This window comes from Neolamprologus brichardi, chromosome 4, assembly GCF_056152115.1.
Source record: "Neolamprologus brichardi isolate AB-2024 chromosome 4, ASM5615211v1, whole genome shotgun sequence".
Classification (NCBI taxonomy): domain Eukaryota; kingdom Metazoa; phylum Chordata; class Actinopteri; order Cichliformes; family Cichlidae; genus Neolamprologus; species Neolamprologus brichardi.
This window is the reverse complement of record NC_142107.1, coordinates 15,567,167-15,587,553: the sequence shown is the minus strand read 5'-3', so window position 1 is coordinate 15,587,553 and position 20,387 is coordinate 15,567,167. Positions and strand designations below refer to the sequence as shown.

The 20,387-nt window shown below is 41.0% G+C and overlaps 2 protein-coding genes across 5 annotated transcripts in view; one reads left to right on the top strand and one right to left on the bottom strand.

Annotated features, from left to right (window-relative positions):
• Positions 1–379: 379 nt before the first annotated feature.
• Positions 380–20,387, bottom strand: part of dock6 (dedicator of cytokinesis 6) — a 30,868-nt gene continuing 10,860 nt past the window's right edge. Inside the window, exons 15-50 of one of the 4 annotated variants that reach the window (XM_006798139.2) lie at positions 17,697–17,814; positions 17,031–17,101; positions 16,803–16,941; positions 16,579–16,680; positions 16,387–16,473; positions 14,154–14,385; positions 13,651–13,815; positions 13,338–13,510; positions 12,591–12,692; positions 12,191–12,277; positions 11,772–11,867; positions 11,505–11,645; positions 11,171–11,284; positions 10,903–11,073; positions 10,208–10,347; positions 9,923–10,092; positions 9,658–9,809; positions 9,167–9,349; positions 8,359–8,485; positions 8,186–8,270; positions 7,960–8,056; positions 7,709–7,843; positions 7,267–7,419; positions 6,733–6,891; positions 6,514–6,614; positions 6,234–6,426; positions 5,427–5,570; positions 5,177–5,308; positions 5,043–5,057; positions 3,583–3,708; positions 3,405–3,494; positions 3,090–3,326; positions 2,861–3,004; positions 2,620–2,726; positions 2,357–2,530; positions 380–1,663 (exon numbers count right to left, since the gene is read on the bottom strand). In XM_006798139.2, the coding sequence (XP_006798202.2) occupies positions 1,621–1,663; positions 2,357–2,530; positions 2,620–2,726; positions 2,861–3,004; positions 3,090–3,326; positions 3,405–3,494; positions 3,583–3,708; positions 5,043–5,057; positions 5,177–5,308; positions 5,427–5,570; positions 6,234–6,426; positions 6,514–6,614; positions 6,733–6,891; positions 7,267–7,419; positions 7,709–7,843; positions 7,960–8,056; positions 8,186–8,270; positions 8,359–8,485; positions 9,167–9,349; positions 9,658–9,809; positions 9,923–10,092; positions 10,208–10,347; positions 10,903–11,073; positions 11,171–11,284; positions 11,505–11,645; positions 11,772–11,867; positions 12,191–12,277; positions 12,591–12,692; positions 13,338–13,510; positions 13,651–13,815; positions 14,154–14,385; positions 16,387–16,473; positions 16,579–16,680; positions 16,803–16,941; positions 17,031–17,101; positions 17,697–17,814 (4,705 nt within the window). In that variant the 3' untranslated portion in view covers positions 380–1,620. The remainder of the gene's footprint in view (positions 1,664–2,356; positions 2,531–2,619; positions 2,727–2,860; positions 3,005–3,089; positions 3,327–3,404; positions 3,495–3,582; positions 3,709–5,042; positions 5,058–5,176; positions 5,309–5,426; positions 5,571–6,233; positions 6,427–6,513; positions 6,615–6,732; positions 6,892–7,266; positions 7,420–7,708; positions 7,844–7,959; positions 8,057–8,185; positions 8,271–8,358; positions 8,486–9,166; positions 9,350–9,657; positions 9,810–9,922; positions 10,093–10,207; positions 10,348–10,902; positions 11,074–11,170; positions 11,285–11,504; positions 11,646–11,771; positions 11,868–12,190; positions 12,278–12,590; positions 12,693–13,337; positions 13,511–13,650; positions 13,816–14,153; positions 14,386–16,386; positions 16,474–16,578; positions 16,681–16,802; positions 16,942–17,030; positions 17,102–17,696; positions 17,815–20,387) is intronic. The other 3 variants (XM_006798140.2, XM_006798141.2, XM_087839901.1) reach the window with 3 other exon arrangements.
• angptl8 (angiopoietin like 8) lies at positions 18,463–20,030 on the top strand. Its single transcript, XM_006798317.3, has 4 exons — positions 18,463–18,918; positions 19,391–19,540; positions 19,692–19,802; positions 19,893–20,030. Exons 1-4 carry the CDS (start codon positions 18,622–18,624, stop codon positions 19,908–19,910), a joined length of 576 nt encoding a protein of 191 aa, XP_006798380.2. The 5' UTR covers positions 18,463–18,621; the 3' UTR covers positions 19,911–20,030.

Genomic DNA, 20,387 nt, shown 5'->3' with positions numbered 1-20,387 from the left:
TTAATTTTAAGTTATAACATCTGAAAAAGAATAGTCTACAACATTCAAAAGTGTTGAGATTCATAACTAAAATTAATACATGCAAATTTAGTAATAATTACTTGCAAACCTTGTGTATGTTTCATGTAGAAACAGGAATGTAGAAATGCCACTATGTTACTGTCGTAGCCCCGTTGTTAGTGTAGGTTTTTGTAGTATCACTGTGGTCTATGGGTATTAAAGATGCTTCCCATACCATAATATGATACTGAGTGCTGAAAAGTGATTAGATTTCCAGTAACAAAACTGTTAATGTGAAACAGTGTTAAAAATTAGTAGTAATCACATTCCTACAGAAATTTACATTGTAAGACCCACAAATAAAGGATGACCATGAGTGTAGGGAAGAAATATTTAATAGAAGACAGTGTAAATAAATAAAAAAATTGCCTATCTAATAGGTAAAAAACAGTTTCCAGCTCTGTAAAATAACAAAAGCACATATGTTTTAGTAGTTACAGTGTTAATGTGCTGCAGGTTGTTTACAATAGTGCAATTTCATAGATACAGTAGATGGAGATTTCTACAATAAATGCAAACCACAGAGGTGTATACATACAAAACATTTGGTCTTCCACAGAAGCGCATAACAGTCAAACGAGGACTTGTTTACGCAGTCATAACATATTCAGTTATCTATCTATACTGTAGTATGATAGTGAATGTCGCAGTTTGAACATGCCTGTGTGAGTAAACGATGGCCTGTCTTTAGACAGTGTTTCTGTGATAAACATCTGATGCGACTGCAGTGCTTTTCTAAGAGTTCACAGTTTTAAAAACACATTTAAACATGCCATCGAGTCACTCTATCCCACACATTATGAGCTCAATCATATCAAACCTGGACCTCCACAAAAAACAGCCCACCAACTCTCTTTACTGAACCCTTATAACGAGAGATGGGCAGATAAATGTTACGACTTGAGGGAGAAGGAATGTCAGTTATTTGGTCTGTTGATAACAAAAGAAAACTCCCTGGGACTATTTAATAACAAAGTCTGGCAGTGATCACTACCAGGGATTAAAAAAAATCTCACAAATTAAATAAGTCCATGACACAAAACAGACAACCTAAGCCTGTTCAAAAGCAGACACTCGAAGCTAAAGAAAAACAAGCGTAAAACAGTGCGCTAAAAACTAAAGGTAAAGTCAGATCAGGCTCTGAGAGATTACTTTGGGTGGATAACTGTAAAAAGCTTTCTTTAAACGCTGCCATCTTAGAGCCTTGCTCCAAATGACAATGTTTACAGAGCAGATAACCTTCCTGCATAAACACCAGAGGGTTTTTTTTTTCCAAAAGAGGTGTGAGAGTGGTGGGGATGGTAGGGCAGCGAAAGAGGTGACAACTTACTGTGTGTGCATGGAGGGACTGGAAGGGGGAGGGGGGTGTTAAGACATGACTGGGTGGCCAAGGGTGATGAGTGTAAAATAACGAGCTAGATGAAGACGAGGACGGTGTGTTTGTGTGTTCCTGCTACAGTTGGTGTGCAACGCAGTGGGGGGAAGGGGGGGACAGACGGTATGAGATGGTGCTAATTTTAAAAGCTTGTTGCTCTGTGTCGCTTTGCAGCTTTCTGTGGCTCAACAGTCGACTTTGCGGAAACTCGACCTACTGTAGGAGTTCCTGCAAGAGAGGGGGGATAATTAGTAGGAATACTGGTAAAAGATTTTTTTTGTCAAAATCCAAAACATATTTTAGCAAAGATGTGGTTCGTTTTTATTTCATTTGAGCAAAAAAAAAAATAAAAATGCCACCCAAGGAGTGTGAAAGTTGTCCCACTAAAAGCTTACATGGCTTTGAATCAGCATTGTGGTTCCAAGAGTAATAATGATAAACCCCTAATGTAATATAGCGGACCAATGGAGCTCAAAGTTTGTGTTAATATTTTAAATATCTGGGATTTTACATTTCTCTCTGTGCTGCAGCATTGGTCTGGCAGGTGCTGTTGACTGTAACTGTTTCTGATTAGAAATCAGTCCACATGCAAACACAGAGGTGCAGCCAGAAGATGATGAAAACCAAAAGTAACATATGGTGATAGTTTCCATAGTCAAACAGGCTACAGCAGTTCAAGAAGTGCATCATCTTTTATTAATGACTGTGGAATAAAAATGTGACACATTTGAAATCACTGCAATGTGTCTGCATGTCTGCTCACTGGTGACAAACTGGTTGCTTGAGCATATAGCCTGAAGCATGACACAGTTTTACGTTCCTCTTATGTTAGTTTGATGTGCTTGAAGAAGCAGCATGAGATCATTTTGTGCGTCTCTGTGCGTAGGCGTGTGTGTGTGTGTTATTAATGTCTCAAGTTACCGTTGTGTTTGCAGAGTCGGAGCTGGTAGGGTTCTGTAAAGCTGGGGGATCTTGCGGTTGATGAGAGGACCCAGAGCTTCTTTCAGTTTATGGTAATTCCTTTCTAGCTCTCTGTGGTACTCTTTCTGATCTGGCCCAATCAGGGCTTTATTTTTCCTCAGGGCATCTTCACACCTGCACAAAAAAGAAAGACACAGGGAGTTGGGATTTGTTTTTATTGGCTACACAACAGTCTTTGTCTGAGACAGAGATCATGTCAGTACCTCTTAGCGAAGTCTTTAAAGCAGAGGCGCAGTTTGTTGTGATGACGAAACAGCTTGGGGTCATCAGGAATGTCGGCGAGAAAGACCTGCGCCACCTCAAGGGGGCCCTGTTAGGGGAGACAAACAGTTACATATTAGCTGAGGAATTTCTGCCACTGCTCAAAACACTAACCCAGACTTAAAGCTCTGCTTTGATGTTATTATTATTCCAGGGGGACCAGCATTTCAATTATTTTATCACCTGGTTGACAGTGGTGCCCACACAACCCTGGAGCACCATCTGAAGCATTTTAGAGTCTGCGGGGTCTTGGTTTGTGGCGAAAGCGAGCTCCTGAGTCTTCTTCTGCATATCTTCAATCGCCACCTCGATGGGGACAAGAATAATCTGGAAAGCCAAAGATGTAACAATGAACATACATCATAATGTCTACATTTATTTAAAATCTGATCCCTCCAGTAGAGACACCCACCTCCTCCTTGTGGATAACATTGATCCGTGTCTTGATGTAAGGGAAGGCGTGAGACGTTGTCAGGATGGTTTTGCGTTTGTACTGTTCGTGCAGGTCGCCGTGAGCGCGGCCGTCCAGAGTGAAGGGAGTGCAGTACATGAAGGTACGCAAGTTGTAGTTCTTGTCAAAGTAGGTGATTCTTTCCTTCAGCTCATATGTGTCAAAGTAGGGCTCGACATAGGTGATCTGCAGGTAAGCCTGAAAAAGTCATCAGTACAGTTAGACATTTTTAAAATATACATATTCTTTAAGCAACAAACATACACATCTCTTTACCTTGTTGGGATCGAGTTTGTTTTTGTCCACTGGGTTGGAGTCTTTGATAATTTCGACCGCCTCATCCCCAAATTTCTCTGAGTAGAACTCCTGCGGGCCAGAGGCATTCACCTTTAGACATATGTTCCTTATAAATCATTAAAGACATCTTTATTAGCATCAGGAGGAGTTAACATGCCTCAAGTCTGTGCGATATCTCAGCTAACTTGGTGATCGATGGCTCCTTGTAGACAAATTCTTGCTCATCCAGATCTCCGAAGCGACAGCCATAGAAACCCACTCTGAAGTAGGTCCCAAACATTCGCTGAACACTAAAAACAAGACAGAAAACTTAAACGATTAAAGAGTGCAGAGCATGAGTGAATTAAAAGCAGCCGACACAGAGCTTACGTGTTAATAGTAGAAAAACAAAAAACAAAAACGTTTTAATTCATGGACTCATTATCTGACACTCCAAAGACTTGAAATAAAGATTTTTTTTTCTTCACAAACTAAAATGTTTAAATGACTGGCCTGTTTTTATTGAGGACTCAACAACCCTGAAACCAAGCCCAAATCTGTCATACAAACGTTAGCATGCTGTTTTTCCACTAGTACATAAATGCTGAATAAATAAATAGAAACACAAAAACAGGAGGAACAGCATTATGCGACACGGCAGAATAAACTCACCACGAGTGATGTGTTGTACAAAAATGTTAGCGAAATAGCTGTTTAACCATTAGAAAAAATGCAGTAAAAAGTACTTGGTAACAGTGTGATAACAAAGTGTCAGTAACTGAGTAACTATGCAATTATATGCTAATTAGGGGTCATCATAGTAGGCAGTTAACACAGCCTAAAATGTGAAATGTAAACTAGAAATCTACCTGAATAACCAGAGTTTATTTTTTTCCCCAATCATGATCCATGGTTGTTATACTGCTGTTGTATTTATGCGTCATCCTATGTAACTTCTTTTAGTGAAAAGGTCTGGCTGATGTTTGGAAATTATATAGTTATTGGATGTGGATATTGGTGGGGCCAATGACTGTGTCCTTTCCTGAGGGCCACCCTTGTGAAAAGAGCCAACATGGCCACCGCCTACCACAGAGGATCATTTACTTTCTTCTCTCTCAACTGGCCACACCAGTGAGCCGCCTTTTCTTTGTAAACGTTTTCTCTTGTTTAGTTGTTTTGGGGCTGAAAGCTGTTTGGTTTTTTTCTTTTGGTTAAAACAGCTGGTTTTGTAAAATGCACACAGATTTTTTTCATCCTGACACTAATTTATATTCCTGTGTTTGCAACACCAGTGATGAAAAACAAAACAAAACAGCATTTACTCTTTGTTAACGCTTTGTTTCAGTGGCTGCTTTGGATTTGGGAAAACAGATGCTTTTCATGTTGTGGGAAAATACAAATTCATGCTCAGAAGTAGTTTTATTACAGCAGGACTGCAGCACAAATTAATTAATACTTGTCTTAATTCTACTCAAGCAAGTGATAAAGTAAGCTTTGCATCACTCACCAGTGGCCATGTTATTGACACAGGAGTGGAGAAGAAAACAAGCCGAGGGGAAGAAGAATAACATTGTCAACAACAACAGCTGAATGTTTTACTTTAAATTAGATGCTCTTAATGTCAGATTAGTTTGTTACCTCCCATCCTGAACTCTGGAAAAGATGAGAAAAGAAATAAAGCACATAAGAAGGGAATTAGGATAAAGATAGTTGGCTAGAAACAAATTCCTTTGTGGATTGCTGGTGATTTCAGGATTAAGCTGTCAACTCACTTGGTTGTAGACTTTATTAAAGGCATCTTGTAGCTTCCCGTGGACAGTAGCCAGCTTTTTAAAGTCTCTGTTGGCTTCATGGATCGGGAGCAGAATCTTGTACACTTCATTAATGGCCTCATACATGCCGGCCTGCAGTTACAGCACAATTAAATAGAGATTTTAACATAAATCATGTGATAAAATATCCATCCTTCAGCCATGTTAATGCTGGAACCTTGTGCTGTTCGTCAGTGAATGTGAGTCATACCATATTAAAAGAAGCAGCTGCTTGCTCGAGAAGCCCCACCAAGCCAGACTCACTGAAATACTTCCCAGCACAAATGCCCTCCTCCTCTGGCGACAGAACGTCATCGGATACTGCCGACTCCTCTAATATGTTGGATGAAATATTCTGTAGTGAAAACAGACAAAACAGAATAGGAAAAAAGTTAACATCTGGTCATACACCCACATGTTTTATATGTCTTTTAAGTAAAAGTTTCATTTAGGCCTGAGTTACACAGGTCTAGACACCCATTAGTGAAGATCTAGTAACCACAGGTCACAAGAGTCTCAAACCGGGTGGTGAATAGTTGCTGGAGGTTTCTGGCAGTCGCTGCAAATTCAATTGCTAAAACTCAACTCACACAAGTCCAGAGACCAGTCAGCCATCACCTGGCAACCACAGGTCATTTGGGAAAAATTTGAATTCTCGACCCAGTTAGTGACTGGTTGCTGGAGGTTTCTGGCAGTTTCAGTTTCAAACTGGTCACAAAGAGGTATACAGTGCCACAGTGAAAGATTACAGCAGATTGTCGCGGTTGCCCGTAGTTTGCATGGAAAACATCTCCTTGTCAGATAACTTCCAACTACTTTCCAAGCGGTAGTGAAACAGTGAAAACTGTAACACGCACCAGACAAGGAGACAAATTTTTGTGCCTTTTGAAACATGTTGGCTGCAGTGTTCAGGCAGGTGTCAGGAGGTCACCGACTGTGACCGAGGCATTAGACTAAAATCATTGTGACCTAGCCAACTATTTGTAAGTAGAAAGATTTAAACAGCATACACATTGACCTGAAATGTGACACAACCAATGGGCAGGTAGCGACAATCCTCCAGCATGTTGAGATACTCCGCTACCAGAGCTGCGCTGTGGACCAGACAGTGGGCTGCTTCAGCATGGTTCCCTCTCTCTGAGTGTTTCCCTGCCATGTTTTGAAGCCACGTTAAGCGCAAGTCAGGGGAGTTCTGGTAACCTTTAGCAATCCTGAAAAGAGAAAATGAGAAAACGAGAAAACACTTTAGGTTTTATTTTATTTTTGATTTACAGCCACTCTGATGGTCATTCCAGTACCTGTACATTAGGTCGATAAGCATCTCTGGATCGTGCTGATGCTCCTTCATCTTCACAGTGTCAGTAAGAATCATGTGCAGGTTGAACACCAGATCCTGGACCTGCAGTTTCAAACATACATATACCAAATGAAAAAAAATGTCTTACCTGTTCCACCAGCTTACCCGTTCCACTAGCTTCAGCTCAAAAACTGTAAACAAGATGATGGTTGCTGTCCACCTGCTCTGGGAAAGGTGTGTCCCGCAGCTCTAAGTCCTCTTCGGCATATGTCAAGATTGTCTTGAGAGACCGACGAAGATGCTCTTCATTAAAGTTCTGCGACGTTCCCACCAGTGAGGACAGAGACATGGTGACCTGCATCTTTACTCGTGCAAAGTTCTACAAACAAAAACGTAGCCCAGTGTGACTTACAACATCAGTAATAATAATGGATTGCATTTATACAATTCCACTATTCATTCACTCTCACATTCACACACTGATGGAGGCAAGCTACAGTTGTAGCCACAGTTGCCCTGGGACAGACTGACAGAAGCGAGGCTGCCTTATCGCGCCATCACCAGTAGGCGGTAGATGAAGTGTCTTGCCCAAGGACACAACAACCAAGACAGACAGAGCTGGGATCGAACCGGCGACCTTACAAGCTGAGCTTCCCAACCCCCTGAATTACGGTATAGATGCATTTTGCTGACATGTCCACAGTAATGAAAGAACATCAAAGTATTGCACAGATAATGCAACATCTTAACATACATTTCCAATCTCAAAGTTCTGTCTCATGAGCAGGTAAAGGGATGCCGAGGCGTGACTTCTGACAGAGCCAACACTGCTGCTGCAGTGACGCAGGAGACGCAGGCACAGGTCTGCACAAAGCTCCGTGTCCTCCTCAAACAGCATCTCTGGGAACTATACACAAAAACACACAGCGTCACTTCGTACAGTTCACCCTGCTGCCACCAGAAATTAAATATGGCCCACTTGCTTTACTTTTCAATACTTTTTAGACAAAAATGTAACACAGATGTCATCAATAAAAATGAGTAAGCAGAATAATGCCAAATAGGAGTAAAACTATTAATACCAAAACATTAATTATTTGTGTTAATTCATTAATATTGTGATTTGTTTTTTTGCTGGTAAGGACAATAAAAAAAACTGAAAACTTGTGTAATTGCTAAAAAGAAACTGCACTTACTTTGAAAACCAGAGCTCTCTGTGTATTGAAGCAATGCTGCAGAAAGAGGGCGCTCTGGTTTCCTGCCATGCTGTGAAGAAGTACTTTCAGCACTCCACCTAAAACACTTTCTTTCAACTCTGATGCAACCACAGTCTGAAAGAAGACAGGCACACAACAAGCAAAGGATGTTTATATAGGAGGACAGCACTGTATGCCAACCACTGGAAAGGTGGTATCTAAACAGAGTTATTTAATTCTCATTGTTTTACCTTGACTATAATTTCCAGTGTGTCCAGTACTATGAGAGAGGCCTCAGTAGCTAGGTTTCCATCCACCACAGACTCCTGTTCTACCTCAGCCTTAGTCCTGAAAGGTGTCATTTTACAATCATGTTACAAAGAAACACACATTTGACATAAATTATAATCCAAGAATATTTGTAATTTTCACAAGGTGAGCAGAAGAACCAAATCTATATGTCTGTAAAGCACATACTTGTCGACTCTGTCTGCATTTGTTCTCCAGTGAGTTACGTTCTTTTTCCACCTAACGTTCTCCTGGCTGCCATAAGGGCTCCTTTCTGTAAGAGTAAATTTCCTTAAGCACCACAAATATAAATTGCTTCAGACATGCACGACACAAGCCTATGTTTCTGTTGTGCTTCCCACCTCTGTGACGCCGAACCATCTCCTGACGGGCTCCGATTGTGCCCAGTATGGCTTCTTCAAGTCGTGCCTTCATATCCTGAGACTTTTTAAATGTCAGGCTATTGATCCGCTCCAAAGTCTTCTTCCCCTACAACGTCCACCAAACATCAGAGGACAAATAAATCATAAAAGGGTAGCAAGTTTACCGAGAAACTTCTCTGAGAGAGAAAAAAAGACTATATTAAAAGTGGATAAAAGGGGAAAAAAAACTGGGTAGGAAGCTGCTAAGAAATGGACTTTAGAAAGGCAAACAAATTAAAAACAAACACATAAAAATAGCCTTCTGTCCTATTGATCATTTATAGAGTAAACACAGCTAAATAGACTACTGTGTGATTTTGGAGTGCTATGCAAACAGTAATGGAAAATACAGTAGTAACCCTGGATATGATGTCTGAAGTCCAAGTGCCTCAGTGTACAATGCATTATGTATAATGTATCATATCAAATATACTTTTCAGAGGCAGAAGTGAGGGCATTCTCAGCCAGCAGTAACTGACCAGCACAGATCTGTTACATGCTGCCACAGACATCATCATTTTTGCAATAATGGTTAAATTAAATCTAATTTTTAAATAAGAGCTAATTAAACCATGAATATTAACTCATTGCCTTCATAAAAACCCCATCAAACAGGAGAAAAAGAAGGAAAATGAAATTTTATCAATATTTGCTCTGAACTAGATTTCTTTGAAAAAAAAATCAATTTAGAGAAATTTAGCATCTCCCTGAATGAACTGCGAATCTTGATGGTGCCCATTTATTATACCTTGTATTCAAAGCAGGACACACAGAGATGCAGCAGATCTAGCAAGCGGTTGATTTGCAGTACAGACAAATCTGACACCCAGCGCTCCAGGAGAGCTGCATCTGCATTCTTCAGCACCCACAGGAAACACACCAGCAGAGTCCTACTGCACTCGGCGGACAGAGAGCTGGACTGGCGCCCCGCCTGGTAACGACACACACACACACAGAGAATCGGTGCCAATCTTGTAATTCACTTGAGTATAGAACAAAATGGCTGTTTAGAGAAAGTTATAGCAAAGGACACAGAGCCACCTACAGGTGAAGAGGAGCAGTTGTTCTTTAGCTAAAGAACAACATGGAAAGAATGCAAATGATATTTAAATGGGTGAGTGTTGTGTGGTGTGACCGTCTGTCAAACTGAAGCAGCAGTCGCCCACACAGAGGCCACTCTGTGACCTGTCAGTCTGTAGGGCTCTGGGGAACACTATGACCCTTGCTGCTATCACTTACCACTGTGGGCAGTGCGAATGGGTTGGCTTTGGCATGCTGCAGAGGGGAGCCAGCGATTGCCATGGCAACAGACTGACTGATAGTGCTGCCACTGTCTGGGTCAGCATCGTCAGCGTGGGTGGATGCATGGCGGACCCGAGAAGGCGAGGAGTCTGCAAGGCAATAAGAAAAGCACTCTCAGGTACAATAATACTGCAAATACAACAACATCTTCTCGAGCAGGTGGAAAACCATATTTATGGGCGGCTCATATTGTTCTGCTGACCAGAGAAGTCATAGAGTTGATGTAGCGTCTCCATGACGATTGGGATGAGAGGCAGGTAGAGCTGAGCCATGTGGGCTCTGACTTGAGGGTCTCTGTAGCGAGGGTCTGCATCGTGGCTACACAGCAAGGAGTGAACGGCACTAATGGCCTTTTTATGAAGGAAAAAAACCCTGTGGGTGATAAACAAAACCATCATAATCTTTGTCATCTCTAATTTTATTTCACGTTAAAGTCTGAATCGATGTAAAGTCTTGATCAGCTTGTGAGCAGATACTAAAAACTCACCCTTCACCATCAGGGTCGAGGATGAGTGAGAGCTCACACAGCAGCAGGCCGGACAGGAAGTGCTGCTGGCGAAAAGGGACGGAGAGCTCAAACATGGTGGCCACGCCCTGGTCTTGCACCATACTGGAAAATGCTGAGCTCTGTGGACACAAGGAGACATAGTTAAGATGACACAGAATTACAGAGAAATGACTTATAAGTGTGGCTGACATTAATGTTATGCAATGGTTTGTGTAGGAACACAGTAGAAGAGTTATTCTCAAATTTTTGATGACTGCAAATTTAAGACATCATTTGTTTATTAAGGAAAATAAACAGCTTTAGTTAGTGTTTGTAGTGTATTTGCTAATTTCATAATTTATGTTTGTATTTTTAAACCAAGAGGAAGGCACATTTTGACACCAGCGGTATTTCTGTTAAGAAACTCTAGCTATGATGCCCAGAACAGAAGAGTTGGAATTCAAGAAAAATCCTCCCAAAATGACACAATACACTTTATTGCATTCTTTCCTTGGCTGACTCAAGGGCTGCAAGAAACATCCCCAAGGGCCATGACTGGAACTTTGAGGACACTGATGCTATGAGTATGCACTTATTACAGAGGGAAATTAGCAACATTTCAATTTATCCATTCTCTTTATGTGAAATTATTTTTTTCTTATAATTTGTCTATGACGGATAATGTGCTGTAGTACCTGTGATGTGGTGGAAGAAGTGGAAGGAGAGGGGGAGGCTGGGGGGCTCAGGATTGAGCACGGCAAGTTGAGGATCACATAGTGCTCATGGCTGCAGACAATACGAGTGAAGTCCATCCTCAGAGCATTCAGAGAGCTGGGATTCTGGGCCGTGTGCAACTTGTTGGCAATCTGTTTAACGTGCAGTTACATAGAAGATACAATAATGTGTGTGGGAGTCTCTGAGCGTATCAGATTACAGGAAAATAGGAAAAAGTGCAATGGGGACCTGTTTGTAGTAAGAGCGGATGAGGTTGAAGACAAAGCCCCGGTCCATGAGAGACAACAGGTCACTCAGGAAGAAAGCCAGACTGCTATTTAACCTCTCCACAAGCTCCACATCCTGGAAGGGGAAAATCCATGGGAGAGAAAGAGGAAGAGTCTTGGTTTACATTATATTAGCTTGTATATTAGGTTTGAATCAACCAGCAATGCTCAAGCTTTGTATAAAAGATAAGGGAGAAAAATAAAGCCACTATAGTTTTTGTTGGCCAGTGACCTAAATTGTTATCAAGAAATGAATTCAATTTCTAGAATATGGGGTAGCTCTCAGGATTTGGTACCTTGTGGTATCGGCTGGCAATGTCTGCACTGATGGCACACACAAGTGCAGCAATGTCATCCACATAGCGGTCTGGGAACCGCTGACGCCTGGGAACATCCAGTTTTGAGGTCAGGAATAAGTGGTGGGCCATGCTCTTTGTCTGTAGGAGGGGATACATAAGAAAATGGTTTGCAGACCTTAAGTTTTGTTTTACTGCATTCTCTTTAGATTTTTACTACTTAGAAAGTGGTGTACAATTATTGCAATTTCAAAAAGGAATGCTTACCATCAGTTGGAAGAAAAACCAAGCTTGTTGCAGTGCCGCTTCCCTCACTGTGCTGGTGCTGACCACCCACTGTAAAGCCAGCTCCTCGTGGAGCAGCTAGACATGAACCAACAACAAGCTAGTTCAGTTTGGTCTAGTTAATTGTATTTGAGCTATCAAGATTAAAATAAACTGTTTCAATGCTATTAGGAATACTTCATAAACAGTAACTGCAGGTTATAAAGGTTTAGGAGTACGAACTGATAGTTCTTCATTCCAAAAAGATCTAAATGTTCAATTTTCACATTATTTCCATGTAGATCTGTGTTCAAATCACATGATTGTTGATGAATGGTAATGACATTGGAAGTTGGTGAATGATATGATATCACAAATGTGTTAGTTTGTAACTTTTACAGTTAGTTAGATGCCAGTTTTACCTTCTTTGCAATCTGCCTTGGGGGAACTGAAAACAAAGCCACGCTGTCCAGAAAGGCAGACATGCGATTGCAGCTGCGGTCGTTTGCCTGACATGGAGTGATGGTGAGGTGAACACACACAGATGACGTGAAAATGGGTGAATGAAAATGGGTGGGTGGCCAGAGAACTTTCTATGAACTCCTAACAAGCCCCAGGCAGAACTTGTGCCTGTTAGGCAGCAGAGAGGATGTACAGGGAGTAGATAAAAAGGGGTGACAGGTGGGCTGAGGCGAGCGGAGAGAGAGCCAGACAGACACAGATGCAATGGAGGTAAGAAATGACCCGCGAGAATTGATGAGAGGCAGTGCAGGATGGAGGTGGAGGAGGTAAAGGTGAGGATGAGGTGAAGGGATTTGGCACCTGCTTGAGCTCACAGCTGGAGTTGGGGTTCCGGCGTAGCACAGATCTGGAGCCCCCAGGGGCATAAGCAGAGTTTACCCAGGAGTGGGAGCGGTCAATGCCCTGCCATAAGCCACCAGAGACACACACAAAAACACACACAGAGTGTGGCAAGAGGCAAGAGCACAGTGAATTAAGAGAGGGTAATTACCACACAAAAGATTATTTAGAGAAGAAAATCAGGAACGAAATAAAAGGAGATAAAAGCAACAAAGAAAAGAAAGCTGGGGAGAGGAGAATAAAGGACTGAGGTACTGCATGAAGTAAAGGGATAGAGGCACAGAGAATTACTACATTGTTGTCTAAGCAGTGAGACAGACTGTTTGCACAGAGTTCTCAGTTAACCTGAGTTTATTGAATCAGCCATGAAGAGTCCAGAAACTACGATTACAACAAAATAACAGAGTGATATTATCTAAACAGAAACTAGAAAATAAAGAAGTGGTTTCATAAAGACAGAAAACACAGACCATGTTTTCTGTGTAGCCAGACTGTAACAACATTCATATATTTTACTTAATGTAACTGAAATACTAGGGGAAAAATGAGACACTAAGCAAATATAATAAATGTGAAAGTAAAGCAACAGCTGCCTATGATAAGTTTGACTGGTACACATTTCCTGCAAAACATAAGACCAACAAAGTGCAAAATATTTAATAACCTAACTTTAATCTCCTTTAAAAGGACTTGAGAGGTGCAGCATACCTTGCTCCCCATGATCCTTTGCACCTCCTCATCAGGAGAAACTGGTGTGCTAGCCAGGTCTGGGTTGGAGTTGCTAATGCTTTTGGAACGGGACAGGTGCAGACTGCTTGGCCGCGCTGTTGCCCTTGATAAGGTAGCGTACTGCATTGGCATCTCATAGGACTGGGTGGCTGCTACTCGGGGAGAAAGGACATAGAAGTTAGAAAATAAAACAATTTTTTTTAAAAAAACCTGGCACTTTATGGTCTAACGAAAACAATTTTTGTTCTTTCAACTATAAATAAAGGTTTTACAGTTAAGCCTGGTGACTCACCATTTGGTGGCAGAGTAGGCTCGGCAGTGGGCAGGCGGAAGCAGTAATGGATGTAAGATGCCAGCAGATTGTTGCGGCCATGTTGATCTTGGTTCCCTTCCAGGTTTTTGTGGATCTGATTGACCAACAGAGCCATGGCTTCGAAAGCAGCCCGACCCAGGTTCACTGCAGGTAAATTCAAAGTGAGTGCTTTAAAACAACAACAACAACAACAACAACAACAAAGGTAATGCTTGCCCTAAAGGTAACCACAAGTTAACACATTTATTATCAGGTGCTAAACTGAATCTAGAATATCTGTTCCTCTGTTGTGTGTGTTAATGAAGTAAATTCCTCAATGTAAGGCAAATTAAACAGTTTTGTTTTTTATATCTTCAACAAAAAAATAATTATCAGTAATCATCATATTAATATATCTCTATGTGGTTATTACAATCACTCAAAAAATAAGAATTTGCATTTTTGCCTAGTTTGCATAGAAAGAGTGTTAACAGCCTTCTCACCAATCTGGCCTGCAATGACTGGAGGGTAGACAATGAGCTGAATGAGTTTGTTAAGCAGCTGATGCAAGAACCTGACACAGGTATCCAGCACAGCCCCTCTCAGTGCAGCCATGCTGGCCTTCAACTCCCCTTCCATGTTTGCCTCAGTTATGATGACGTCCTTCAGGCGGAAAGGAAAGGAGTACTCCTCCAGAACATACACTAACGTGAAAAACTTATCCAGGTGAGGGTCCTAGAAGCACATGCACAATGAATGATAAGTAACAGCTGATATTGGTGAACTTTGATTTGGCAGAACACCTGAAAATCTAGGAGAGCAGGGTGATCCAGGGTGTGTGTGACCTTTCTTTTCTAAAGTGACATGAAACTGCATTTCCCGATGACCTGCATATATGTGAGCCTACAGGAGCCAAGCAGACTGTGACGTACAGTCAAACGGAAAGGTCAAACAATAAAATAAATTTCAAGTTTCTCCACTCTGAGCAACATTAATGTGCACCGCACTTCTTTTTTTTTTTTCTTCAGTTTACGCCGATTTATTTTGATATTATCTAAAGCCAACAAAATGATTGTTTTAGACCAGGGGTAGGCAACTCCAGGCCTCGAGTGCCGGTGTCCTGCAGGTTTTAGATGTGTCCTTGATCCAACACAGCTGATTCAAATGGCTAAATGACCTCCTCAACATGTCTTGAAGTTCTCCAGGGGGCTGGTAATGAACTAATCATTTGATTCAGGTGTGTTGACCCAGGGTGAGATCTAAAACCTGCAGGACACCGGCACTCGAGGCCTGGCGTTGCCTACCCCTGTTTTAGACATTAAACTAAACTAGTTTCTATAAACATATGCCAGTTACATCTATGACGTTTGTATATTAATTTAAATAAATGTGAATGCCAAACAGGATGGAAATACATTAAAAGTGAAATTATACTGTTTGAGGAAAACACTGATGTTTTATATGATGAAATATGTTTATACGTTTATAGATGTGAAAGACTAACACAAATCTAGTTTTTGATCTAAAAGACAGCCCATAGTCTCAAATGTGAAACTCAGTTTGCTTCGTACATACAGACTTTAACTAAAGATGCACCTAGTGCAATTTTCTTGGTTTATTTCAACTTAATGCTACCTACTGATAATGATTTTTACCTATTCTGATTTTCTAGGAGCTATTATTGAGAGCTTATAGAAATAAAAACCAGCCTTTCTTCAATGCAAAATATTATTTTCATACTAAAAGAAATGATTGAACTTTAGAAGTTCCACCAAACTTTAGTAAGTTACAGGATCCTCTCTAAACAAGTGAAATAAAGTGTTCTGCTACTGGAACAAGGCACAAATAATTAACTGAAAATAAGTTGTTGTACATCCACCTTTACCCGACGTATTTCACCTTACCAAACAAAAGCAGGTGCAACAACACAAATGTATCTACTTACATCATTTTCTAGTCTAATTATAGCTTCACCAGATAACAGGACATCGACCCTCATGTGTTTCATTTGTCTCCATAATTTTCCTCGTATCTGCTTTGATCCGTTCACTGCTCGTGAAGCTGCTGGCTTGTGGCTGGTTCTAAATTCTGGATAGTGTTATATTTAGCAACTGCCTTTATTAGCTTCTTTCAAAACTCCATATTCAGCTGGGTGAGGGTGATTTAAATGTCTCATTAGATTTGTTATTAAGAATGTTTTCATGGTGGGCCCTCTGTGGTTTACTTTAGTCAACTTTGTGTCTTCACTTGCAGACAGGAGCCTCTACGCTAACAAAATGTTACTGCGTAGTTGTGAGCGCATGACTATTTGCCTGTGCTACTGAGTACGTTTTTGTGCGTGCACGGAAAGGACCAGCTTGTAATTAGGTATGTGAGACTGACTGTTACCAGTCCAGGACAAGGACAGGTGCATGTCTTTTAACTTTAACCACTAAAAGTAACTGCTATGTTCCCATTTCTGTAGACTAACATTTCTATAGCTTCCACCGATGTATCGCAAATTGAGCAGCCCGAAAGTGAGCTCCTTAAAGACCAGGGAGTATTATTTTTTTGTTTTGTAGTAGTAACACTAAAGAACATTTAAGATAATTCAACGCTTTTTAAGGTATTTTTGATAGCAGATCTATAAGAATTATAAAAAATTTTAAGGACCCACAGCCACGCTATAATAACAAATTGGGTCTTTACACGTGGGAGGAATAAGAAAGAGTAAGTGTAAGAAGCGTATTTGTGTACCTGAGTGTGGACCGAGGAGGCCGCTTTCACTTCGACATTGAACACACCTTTGTGATTATCCACCCACTTCATGCCTGGGAGCTGAACCTGCCGGAGAGTGACACCCAACTCATTTAACACTCAGGTACACCACAAAGGAATAGGTGCTGGAAGAAGAACCAATGTTCACACAATCTCTTCAAAGACACTCACGTCAGGGGTGAGCACCGAGTAGCTAGCCGGGGGCTTTTCCACAGAGACAGGCAGACTGAAAGAGCCGGTGCGTAGTCTGCCATGTTGCATCAGAGGGATCCACTGCAAGCAGAAAGAAAGACACGCGATCTCTAACAGATGGCAAGACAACAGATAGAACTATTGAACAAGTGAGTGTGTGGGTGAAAGTATTCAAGGAGAGCCAGCTGAAGGAGTGCACTCACCGTGTAGCCCACAGGAGTCTCCAGAGGAGTGTTCTGTTTGGGCTGGCAGCTGATGTGGTAAAAGGTGAACAACAAGTGGTGGTTGTCTGTCAGATTGGCAGGAATCTTCATCTTCATCTCCTCATAGAACTCAGGAGACCTTATGAGAAAGAGTTAAACAAGACATTTAGGAAAGAAAGAAAAGTTGGACAGACTTGAGCAGAGGCTTAACAGGTGAGGGAACCTTACTTGTTATGGTAAATGACAGGAGAGTATGCCTCTTTCATGAATTCTGCACAGCTCGATTTCCCAAAGATGACCTGTTTTTTAAAAAAGCAGCGTATAAATGCAGTTTTCCATAACCAATAAGAGATTCACAATGAACACCACAACTGTTTCAAACCCCAAACTGAGAACAGTTCACTTTTTTAAAGGTTTGAAAACTTTTCACTCATAAATGAAAGAAAGAGTGAATTTCAACCAGTTACACTGGTTGAGTATTTTGAGTAGTTTCTATGTTACTGTAACTGTGTCAGCAGCAGCCATGTTACATAACAAGCAAACCTTTTCTACCCTGCAGCTCTACATGGGATTGTTGTTATGGGATATGCAAAAGAAATATCCTGGGTGGAGTGCCACTTATAGTAAACACTATAGAGTGTGCATCGTCCATTTTATACTATATAAACCAAAAGAAAAAAAAATCAGAGTGATAACATGAAAGATATGCTGCAGGTCATGCATAACTAAATTCTCCTTCCTTTGCTGCTCACAAATATGTTCCTTTGAAGTTCCCGCTACTGAAAAAGACATCATATAGTATTTCGCTGCCTTAAGCTTTTCTTTGTGGCTGGGATTTCATTTGCCAGAGAACATCACGGTCATGTTGCTTCATTATCCCTGAGTGTAACTCACCGCTAAGGCTTGACTGGGGTCCTCTCCTGCCATGAACTGTACTTTCACAGCAATGTTCCTCACTGAGCCCTGACGGCTGCTGAAGTTCAGACTTTGTGGGTAAACATAGAGCAGGTTCCTTAGAGCCAAAATAGGCAGAGAGAGAAAGAGAGAAAAATACAAGAATTTTAAAAGGCTGCCTAGCCATGAAGGGAACACTTAATTCCTGTTATGATGTCAGCATGTGGCAATAAGATCACACCCCATTTATATTAAATATTTCCCACAACCTACATTATATAACAATCTTATTCTCAGAAAAGACAAGATCATGCGAGCGCACATAACGCGAGTGTGACCCAAACCTGGCCTCACTTGATGAAAGTCACCTTAACCCCCATCCAAGTTAAACATTAGAGGTAACTCCTGTACATATTTGAAAGGTGACTTTAGCCACTTGTATAAAGGCACTGACACACCACACAATCACATGTGATTGATTGACATAACAATCACCTGAACTTCGTGGACAGAATATAATACATGTGAAAATTTTCTTTGTTAAAAAAAGCTACATATATTGCTATGCATGATGCACATGTTTGTGACCTAAATGACAAAATTAGTATCGCTACAGTCAAGGGAAGGTCACTGAGGCAAAGGCCATGGACAAGACCTGTGATCAGACCAAAACCGAGCTAATGTTTTACCCTGCTATCGCACGTAGCCATGCACACATGCAATATAAGGTGGAGCAGCCACCCTCCATTCATCGCTGAGGGGCTGATGACACTGCTATGACAGACAAGTGCCTGTTTATGGCTTTCATTTTTGACTCATACATTAAAAAAAAGCTTTATTCTGCACAGGCGCTATTGCTGAAAGATAAATCAGAAATATCTTTTGAACATCTGAAAGAACTGAGGAAACAACATTTATTATCACAATGATCTGGAGCCTGTGCTTGCTTTTTGTGGCTGGAGCAGTGCACGCAAGCCCGGTCAGGAAGACCAGCAAGACGGAATACAAGGTGGCACCGCAAGAAGAAGTCAATGTGCTCATGTTTGGTGTCTTACAGTTTGGCGAATCCCTAAACTATGCTTATGAAACCACTGAGGCAAAGATAGCGAGAATCAGCCGGTCTTTGAAGAACACTGAGAGAACTCTCCAAAAGCTGGGGAAACAGACTGAGCAGGCTGCAGAGGTGGAGAAACAGATCAAAGAAGTGATACAGCTGCTACAGGTAAGAAGACATGGAAATATGTAAACAACAGATCCCCCAGGTGAAGGTGAAAGGCTGTGGTATTTGGGGAGAGATAATGTCTCAGAATTACAATCAAGGTTCAATCTCAGTACAGCATACGGGAGCAAACTTGAGGCAGAGTATATAAGTCGCCATCAGATTGAGGTGGAGACACAGAGAGGGAGAGAGAAAATGCAGCTTTTTGGTGACTTGTGAAAGCAAAACATTTTCTTTAAAATGCCTACATAAAATCCTGTATTGCTGTTATTATGTGGGCACTCACAGCCAAGACAATCATATTACTTTTATTCACTTCATTTGTATGCTGTATAAGGTTAAACCATACTCTAAAACCATACAAGAGCAAGCAAAATGAGTGTGAAAGCTACATGTAAGACTCTGGGGAAAGCAGCTGCCAGCTGCACTGGGGCTTTTGTTGGGGGAATAATATAGGCACATCCTCTTTTGATAGGCCCAGATGGCCCAGCAACATGCTCAGACCACAAAGACTAAAGAATGGCTGACCAGCCTGGAGAAGGAAGAGCAGGAGCTGAGGACAAAAGTGAACCGGTTGGAGATGTACCTCAGCAACTCTGTACCTCCAAGCATCAAGGAGCTGCAGGTAACAGAAAGCTGTACTCAAAATAGTTACAGTTCAGCATGAATTCTAACACTCCATCACTCCATAGTTGCTTTTGCTGGTTATTGCTTCATATTTGAACACTAGTCATATAATCACTGACAGGTTATTTTAACTTTACTTCTGTTTGTAGGAGAGAGCGGAGGAGCACGACAAAGTCTTGCGAGGCTTACAGCTTTTGACTGAGCTCCAAAAAGAGGATATTGAGAGTCAGAATGAGCAGCTTGCCAAACTGCAGAAGATGGTAAATAACTTGTTCAAACTATCTGATGTTCTTGATAAACTTTCCATGTTTTTATTTAATTAAATTTGCTACTTTGCTTCCCTCTTCCAGAGTGAAGTGCTGACATGATCCAGATCTTAACTCCATAAACTCACTGCACTCCCTTCCAACCTCGCTATGGATGCTATAGATCTACTGTACTGGCAGAAAATATATATTTTGGTTCCTTCATAATTACATCCTTGTTATCGTGCCTGTAATTTATATTTTGTGCATTATTTTTGTGTCTTTACATCAGTTTGCTTTGTAAATTTGCTTTTTAATATAAGCTGTTAAATTATTAAAGATTGTGTTTGGTGAACTAGTATTATATGTACACGATGTACATAGAATAAAAACAATTTGTTTGTTTTTTGTATTTTTATGCTTATATTCTACATGAAAATAACATTAGTAAAAAAAAAATTCAGATTAAAAAAAATGCTGGAAAAATGTCTCTTTTTCTCCTAACTATTGACTTAAAGGTTGAAGAATATCAGACTCTGTCAAAAATCAATAATCAAATAGACACAAGACTAGGCCCAGACTAGGTCAATATATATTTGC